The following is an 8,519-nucleotide window of genomic DNA, read 5'->3' as shown; positions in this document are numbered from 1 at the left end:
GGGGGGACGGGACTCGCTCAGATCCGCCAGTCCAAGGCGCGCCCCCACCCAAGGCTGGCCATCCCGTCGCAGGATTTGCGGCGTCAAGGCCGAATCTGACACAGCCGCCGTTGACGCAACGGATCCAGAAAAGGGGGCCGAGAGGGACTGCCAGGCCGAGGGGTGCCGCCAGAGGAGGGGGAGCAGCACCGGGAGGGGCCCGCCGCGAGCGGGGGGCGGGGGAGCGGGCCATGCGGCCGGATTTGGTGGCCGCCGGGGCCAGAGCGGCCAGCGGCGGGAGCGTGGCTATCCTAGCGGAACTCCTTTTAATTAGTTGCTTTTCCTATATAACCACTATGTCATCATCACTATCGACGAGATCTCTTTGGACACCATTTGCTTTCTCTACAATTTTTCACTACATCACCTAGATTGTATGGTGGGCGGAGCATTGTTTGTTGACACTCTTTTCTTTTAATACTCTTTGATTTAAAATAAGTGTCGTGATTTTAATTCCATGACCTTTATTTTGAATCAGATGGCGTAACTATTTGTCGACACTCCTGGCTGCTGACTGCCTGACTGCATTCACCGAAACTGCTTTTGCTCTTTGAAACTTGAGTTCAAATTATGTTTGCTATTGCCTACTACTAGTAGCAAAAATTATTATTTTTCCCAAAAAAAGTCGATTCAATGGATCCTTTGCAGCGAAATACAAATCAAAATACAAATTTGCCATCGTACCCGGATTCTCTAAATGTTTAGAGCCATCCATTCCATCTCCACCGTCACCTCCCCCGACTCGGTGTGCTGCAGGTTCAGGGAGACCTCCTGCTTCACCTTGCCTCCGGTCACCATGACAGCGCTGTCGGCGGTTAGAGCGTTATCGTTGGACTTGAGCCACCGGCCGATCTGTATGTCGCCGAGCAGTTCTGGATCTCCAAACGATGCTGCCGCATTGATCATGGGCTGCAGGTCGATCTCGGCCTCCCCCATCAGGTCGTCCTTGGACACCATGTCGTGGTCCAACACTTGCTAGTTGTGGTCAAGAGTTGATAACAAAAGGATCTAGTTAGAAATGTAATTTTTGGCCATAAGATTAGATCTGAGTTTTGCGTTTGTTTCTTAGTGCTAAGGTTCTCATGAGATTATTGTTACCAGCTTCAGAGGCCCGTACTTCTGAGGAACAGAGAGCTTGAGTTCTTCATTCCAGACAGGGTTCAGGTTTCCTTTGATCACTGAAGTCTGTACTTTCTGTACACAACAACGCTCACATTTTCAGATTTGCTAAATGACTCTGCAAGAATGTCGAAATTTCGATGTCAACAAGACTTTGCTATGTGATTACCTGTTGTCCCAGGGTCAAGACAACATAAGGGTCGCTGCTAGACATATCTCTGATAGCTAATTTGGTGCCTCCAATGACTTTGACATTCAGTATCCCGATGAACTCAACCATGCCAATCTGCGGAGAGGAGGAACATGTGATATGTATAACATCCTAAGAAACAAACAGATTGTCTTAATTACTTAATTTTCAATCTTGGGGCAGCCTTGCCTCACTCTTGGAGCTACCAGAATGTGAGTTGGATGCTTGTTTTCCGGCATCGCTAGGATGATTAGAGACGATCCGTAAGCTTGGCTCCAGGAATTCTTGAAGTTCATATTTGGACCTGAAACATTGAGACAGTAGTTAACAGTGGTAGTAATATGGAGTTCATGAACGAACCATTTTATCGATCGGATTGTAAATGCCCTTTATGGAGTTTTTGCAAGGTATACAACCATTTGCTAAGTTATGCTAGGCGATCAAACTGGAAACTGCAAGGTATAAACTGAACCATAAGGAAGTTCCATCTGAGAAACAAGATGAAATACTTGATAAACTTTTGTCGCTCTTCCTGGGCGGAATCTGGGTGTGGCTTGCGGTAGCCTTCTGGGAGAAAGGCCTCATAGATTGCGTTGGCTTGCAAGTTTCCACCAACTTCTACCATCGAGTCAATTTCATCGTCAGACCACTTATCTAGTGTCACTGACATGACCTGGGCCAAGGGAAAAAAAGGTTAACTTACGACTTGTTTGGAACTCATTGATTCTATAAATCAGCTCATTCCCAACAGTTAAATCGCAACAAAACTGATATGGTAATGAAGGTAAGTGTGTTCTATCCTGCAGCTATCTTACATGATGCGTGCTACTTGCAACTACAAACATTGGTTGCAATGTTAATAATTCCTCCGTCCAAAATTACTTGTCGCAAAAATGGATGTATCTAGACGTATTTTTAGTTCTAGATACATCCAATTTTATTCATTTCTGTGACAAGTAATTCGGGACTGAGGGAGTACTAGTTTACACACTTACTAGTTGATAATTTTTTTTAAAAGGGATAAATACACACATAAGATTATCATTGAGTTGCAGCTAGTTTAACCTTTGAGATATGTGTACCGAGACTTCTGTGAACGCCAGAACATTTTACGCATATGAATACTCCAATATTAGCTGACCTGTAAGGAAATACTCGGTTATTTGCAACGAAACATGAGTGAATAAACAAAAATAAAGAAAATTCTAGTACTTTCTTGTGCAAAAGCATATCAGAACCAAAAGGGGGTACGTATAAAATGTCAGAAACAATGAGAATCAGGCTGATAACTAGCTAGTCATTACTGTTTGAATAATGATAGCTTAAATCGTGACTCACGCCCAATTGGGATCAGGTGCGCTGCAGTCAGCACAAATGCGATTTTCACTTTTCTGCAATAACTCCTTCAGCTTTGCCATCTTACCTGCAATTCAAAGGTGAAATTTGAGTTCACGGTGCAAGATGGATTGGGCAAGTGACCTGATTTGATCTTAATAGCCAGCACTCAAATATCTAAGAGATACACATATCTGTGTATATCCCAAGTCCGCGCATGACTGCTAACATTCTTTTAAATCTCTCCCTAATTCATTTACAATAGTGCTCACTGCTCCACAAGTAATTCTCAGTCTTGTGTCACACGAACATTGCCACACCGCACACATGCCCAACCATATTATTTTTTAGAAACTAACTAGTTTTTGCCAAACAACACTACCACAACAAGGGTGCTGCATTGGCGCGACGGAGTGGGCGCGCGGCAGTGATATTTACCACCATGCGTGTAAAAATATTTGAATTCAAGAACTATTAACTGGAGTAGTAACAAAGCGGCCCAATGACGAAAAAGAAGAAGCGAACACGCTATATGCCGTTTACTCCTGCATTTCCTTTGCAACTCCAAGATAAGTCAGTCCTGCTGTATATATACTGTTCTGAAAAGGTCTCTACCTGAAGCCATCCCAGCATCACCATGCCCTCCACTCATCTCAGCTGCCAGCCCCTGCAAAGATGTCTTGCACTCATGTTAGTAATGGGGATCATGCAGATTTAGCAGTTTCCTTCTAGAATCAGTTAAGCAAATTGGGGAATTCAATCCACCCACCCAAAAGAAGTTCAGTTTGCAATCAAGCAAGAAAGGATTAAGGAACTATTTCAATATGGGCTGAACCCCTTTCTATCTATGGATGATACATGATATCCATCGACATTCCAGGAGGTTAATCCTACCCTACTATGGAATCCAACGGAGGACCAAGACGAATTGTCATCGTCAAGCCATGTTGTAGTACTACGGCAGAAACGAAACCAAGAAATGGTCTTGTTTTTCCCTCGTATTAGGATCGGATCATATGGAATCAGAGATTGGAGAAACCAAGAAAGAATTTGCTGGGTTGCCTACCTCGGATCTCTCCCCTTCCGGTTGCCTGCGAGAGGGTTCTTCAGGGCTACCAACCTGACTCCTCAGATCTCTCTCTCCCTCTCTCTCTCTCTAGAACAGCTACGGTCCACGTGGCCTGGTCGGTAACTTCACCTAATACGCAGTACGCAGATTATCCATTAAAAAAGCTTGGCTTTGCACTTGGCGTTCATGCTACCTTTGACTTGTATTTTTTTAAACATAGTACAGTTATAAATATTCACATACGCACATACGCTCGTCTTTATGAACGCATGCACATGACTTGCGTTGTACATGCTCTTTTAAACTTTAAGGTCTTCTTTGGTTTAGAGGAATCTTGTAGAAATTTCATAGGATAGGATTTCTATAGGAAAAATTTCTTTAGAGCCCTTTGGTTTGTAGGAAGGGAATTCTATTCCTATGAAGGAATTCTTCCTATCCTCCACATTTCATAGGAAAATAAACATTAGCCTAGACTCAATGGAAAAAATCTTATGATGTGAATCAAAGGGCATCTCTTTTCCTATTCCTACTCATAGGATTTGAGATACATGTCATCTCATTTTCTATGACTTTCCTATTTCTACGATTTTTCTACCCTATGAACCAAAGGAGGCCTAAGTCTTTCTTTGGTTCATATGATAGAAATTTTATAGAAATAGGAAAATCATAGGAAGTGAGATGACATGCATGTTAATTCCTATAGAGAAAGAGATGTCATTTGGTGCATAGGATAGGATTTTTTTCCATTGAATCTAGGCTAATGTTTTTTTTCCTTCAAAACGTGAAGGATTGATTCCTATCCTACATAGGAATAGGAATCCATTCCTACAAACCAAAGGGCTTCAAAGGAATTTTTCCTTTGCAAATCCTATCCTATAGAATTCCTACAAAAATCCTACAAACCAAAGGACTGTTCATCATTTACCTCATGGCTAAAAATCCGACGACTCATTTGCTCAAACAGACCGAATCCCCTTCTTCTCCTCTCTCTCCTCGCACAAGGACTGCGACGACGGCTATGCGGAGGTGGCCGGAGGCGCGCGGCAGTGCCGGCCTGAGGTTGAGGGTGGCTGGATCTGGGCGCTTAGGGGCGGCTTGAGGGCGTAGGGCACGATGACAGCGCACAAAATTGTTGGGCGCGACGGTGTTGCAGCCTAGTGCTGCATGCACGCACCCTCGGGTTAGGTTCCCCAACCAGCTGTTTAGGGATATCTTCTTTTTCTATTTCGTTGGGTAGGATGTGCAAGTGGTTGAAGATAATCATTTGTGTGTTTGGTTCAAAGGATGAGTGATAGATAGGAGTTGTGGTGACCGAAGAGGATTTGCAGCACCTGAGTGCTCCGCACCCGTGTATAAACATTATTTTAAAAAATACTAGAAAATTTAAAAAATATGGGGTTTTGGGATATGGAATTCTATGAAGCTTCATACAGGAGTAGATTGGGCGCCAAGGTTTGAGATCCTAAGATTTTAGATTTTTTTTACTTTTCCTGGTATCTTTTGAATTTAATTTTCATATAGGGGGTGGAGCACCCAGGTACTTCTGTGTATCTTCCTTATGATGACCCTTTTTATTGAGTTGGTGAGATTAGCTCATAATTACAACATAAAAGTACATGTTGATTCTGACAGCAACATAACTGGCAAATCATGTTAATATTTATAGACTGACGTTACAAAAGGCACTATTCAAATTACATGTTGATTTTGGTGGCAAAATAACTGTCAAATCATGTCAATATTTATAGAACTCGGTTTTGTTATACCATTTGTTTGGTTACAGATAGAATTGAGTGGTTATACAAGTTGTTTGATTTGAGGGATAGAACTTGCAAATCATGTCAATATTTATAGGTTGCTTGGGTTCCCCTCGGATCCTTGCATTTACCCAAGGGGTCGAAACCCACGCAGAGACATTCACCAGGGAAACGAGCTCGACATTTCGACTACCAGTTTGAGGTAGGCCTGCCCGAACCCCGCTCTTTCCTCGAGTAGAGGTCCCACGCCTCGATACTCGTGGAAAATTTCCCCACGTCGTTTTTCCCGCATGATCTGAGCTTGTGACCCTCCTCCGCCTCGCTCCGTCTCCCTTTGGCGTTGCCTTTTCTATGCTCTTCTATTCATCCGCTCTACCACCAAATCACCATCCCAAGGCGTAGATCTCCCCTGTGGAAGGAAGGGGGTCACGTGTGCTCTAGAAAGTTTCCCTATCGGGATTTAGTACCCTGAGAACAAATATGCAAAACAACATCTCCCCGGAAAAAACTAAGATTAGGCACCAATCCTGCTGATTAACTAACCCTAGATGGTTACGGCAAACTCTCCCCTCCAGTCTTCACCGGCGAGCCCATAAATTCGACTTCCCTTTGCCTGCCGCTCCGGCGGCTGGTGGCAGGGAGAAAAATCCCGGTGCCTCGCTTTGGCTAGTAGTTTAGGTTAGGGTTTATTAGTCCTCGCAGGTGCGGTGCTCGGGCGGATGGCGGCGCTTCTTCTTCGACTTTGTCATCGGGGCTCCAATCCTCCTCGAGTTTGTCTGTATGGACATAGTCGACAAAGCACCGGTGTATGTCGGGGGAAACGACACCTACTGGATCACGAGGAATCCCTTTTTGCTATGTTTGGCTGGCGCGGGGCTGTGGAAAGAGCAGGATTGAGAGATTAACGCGGGAGGATTATCCAGGTTCGGGCCACAAGTGATGCGTAATACCCTACTCCTGATGGTTTCTGTTTATCTGGTGTTCTTGGACTAGCTACAAGGCATGCAGGGTCCAAAAAATCCGAATCCTCTCTCAGTATGTCGCGAGCCTCCTTTTATAGTCAAAGGGTCTGCCACCGTGGCACACAGGAGGTGGAAAGCTATATACAGTAGTCAAGTCTATCTCCTGGCACCGTAAGACAAACGCATTTAATGCGCTGCCGACTTGCCCTTCTTACTTTATCGGGGACGGCAAGGAAGCTCATCCCAGCTGTCGCCGCCTCGCCTGGCTTCGACGCGCGTCCGAACTGATGAGGCATGTAGCGCCACGCTGGCTGGCTGCTGAGTTAGTGTGGTGGCAGAGTCTTCACGAATATCTGCATGCCAGCACGCAGGTGCTTGCCGAGTCGGTCTAGAGGCCGCACATCGCCATGCAGGCACCTGCCTAGCTGGTGGGCTGGCAGCTACATGGGAAAGGCGGTGGAGTCTTGGCAGACGTGGGCCTGGCTGTGGCCCCGCGGATGTTTTCGGCAAGTCTTGCCGGGGCCTCGGCAAGGGTCTTGTCATGGCATCATGGTCGTCCCCGGCAAGGGTCTTGCCGGGGGTCTCGTGGGTATCCTTGGCGAGGATCTTGCCGAGGATCGCCGTCTTCTGGTTATCATCTAGTCTTGTGTGCTTCTGGTCTCCACAAAGATCTGCATGCCACCATGGAGGCGCCTCCCGAGCCTCGGTTCCTAAGTGGTTGATGGTGTTGGAACTCTTGGGCTCAAGGGTGGCGGCTCTGCTGGCGTTAGGCAAGTTGCCTCGGCATGGTTCTTGTCGGGGGTGTGGAGGCTGCCCCGGCAAGGGCCTTGCGGGGGGGTCACCTCGCCCCTATGGTCTTCGTGTTTTTGGCTTGGAGTTGCTCTGGTTGTCTTATGGCTTTGTTTCCTTCCTCTGCCCCGCTAGGTGTGGCCGCAGGCGTGGCTCCAACTGCCCGCGCGCAAGTAAAGGGGTACAAAATAGGACCCCTCCTTTTGTGCACCGACAGGAGCCTCCGGGCCTGGGCCATACATAGGCGCGACGCGTTGTTGGGCTAGGCCCAAAATGGTGCGCGGGCATGCGGGGCTGAGTTATACTGCTGTAACTCCCTCGCCCGTCGCACTTCACCACGACCTGCGTTGAATGCGCGGCGTGGGGGTCATGCGTGACGTGGGGGTCATGCGTGGGGCGGTTGCTGCCCTCATGCGTCACATCATAGTAAATGGTAAAGAGGCGGCCCGCGCCTTCCCCATAAAAGGGAGGAAAGCGCAGGGGCTCAGCTCATTTACTAGGTGGACTCGGGTCGCGGCCTTCAAGGTGCCCGCGCCCCACGGTCACGGGGTGGAATGCGGTCGCTTCAGTCGTCCTCTTGATTCCGGTTCGCTTTCCACGTGTCCTCCATACCCCAAGGAGGGTAGGTGGTGGACACGGAGGGCACATACCATAATGTGGAGGCGGGAAACTAGGTCGTCGCTGATTGGAGCAGCGGGTCGGTTCCGATTCCCTGCGCCCCTTGGCGGCCAGAGTGGTTGAGCGGGGCGGCCGAGCTTCGGCCCCGTCTCTTTATAAGAAGAAGGGGAGGGGTGTTGGGTTTCGTAGTAATTTCAAAAAATTTCCTACGCACACGCAAGATCATGTGATGCATAGCAACGAGAGGAGAGAGTGTTGTCTACGTACCCTTGTAGACTGTAAGCGGAAGCAATGACACGACATAGAGGAAGTAGTCGTACGTCTTCTCGATCCAACCGATCAAGCACCGAAACTACGGCACCTCCGAGTTCGAGCACACGTTCAGCTCGATGACGATCCCCGGACTCCGATCCAGCAAAGTGTCGGGGAAGAGTTCCGTCAGCACGACGGCGTGGTGACAATCTTGATGAACTACAGCAGCAGGGCTTCGCCTAAACTCCGCTACAGTATTATCGAGGAATATGGTGGCTGGGGGCGCCGCACACGGCTAAGGAATAGATCACGTGGATCAACTTGTTGTACCTTTGGTGCTAGCCCTGCCCCTCTATTTATATGTTGAGCCCCGGGGTCGAAACTTGGAG

At 47.4% G+C, this 8,519-nt stretch overlaps 1 protein-coding gene across 1 annotated transcript; it reads right to left on the bottom strand.

The window, feature by feature from the left end:
• Positions 1 to 630: 630 nt before the first annotated feature.
• LOC119316408 (ADP-ribosylation factor GTPase-activating protein AGD12-like) lies at positions 631 to 3,889 on the bottom strand. Its single transcript, XM_037590726.1, has 9 exons — positions 3,750 to 3,889; positions 3,299 to 3,350; positions 2,687 to 2,771; positions 2,414 to 2,489; positions 1,858 to 2,021; positions 1,538 to 1,652; positions 1,328 to 1,444; positions 1,138 to 1,233; positions 631 to 1,014 (listed from the first exon to the last, which is right to left on the bottom strand). Exons 2-9 carry the CDS (start codon positions 3,333 to 3,335, stop codon positions 733 to 735), a joined length of 972 nt encoding a protein of 323 aa, XP_037446623.1. The 5' UTR covers positions 3,336 to 3,350; positions 3,750 to 3,889; the 3' UTR covers positions 631 to 732.
• Positions 3,890 to 8,519: the final 4,630 nt, after the last annotated feature.

The sequence above is a fragment of the Triticum dicoccoides genome, chromosome 6A (assembly GCF_002162155.2).
Source record: "Triticum dicoccoides isolate Atlit2015 ecotype Zavitan chromosome 6A, WEW_v2.0, whole genome shotgun sequence".
Taxonomy (NCBI): Eukaryota; Viridiplantae; Streptophyta; class Magnoliopsida; order Poales; family Poaceae; genus Triticum; species Triticum dicoccoides.
This window is presented reverse-complemented; position numbering and strand designations above follow the sequence as displayed.

Excerpts from the sequence above, each read along its gene's own strand:
- LOC119316408 (XM_037590726.1), bottom strand. The coding sequence starts at position 3,335 with ATGAGTGGAGGGCATGGTGATGCTGGGATGGCTTCAG. Across the intron at positions 2,490-2,686 it reads GCACCTGATCCCAATTGGGC|GTCAGCTAATATTGGAGTAT; the intron begins GTGAGTCACGAT and ends ATTTCCTTACAG. Across the intron at positions 1,653-1,857 it reads GAGCGACAAAAGTTTATCAA|GTCCAAATATGAACTTCAAG; the intron begins GTATTTCATCTT and ends TCAATGTTTCAG.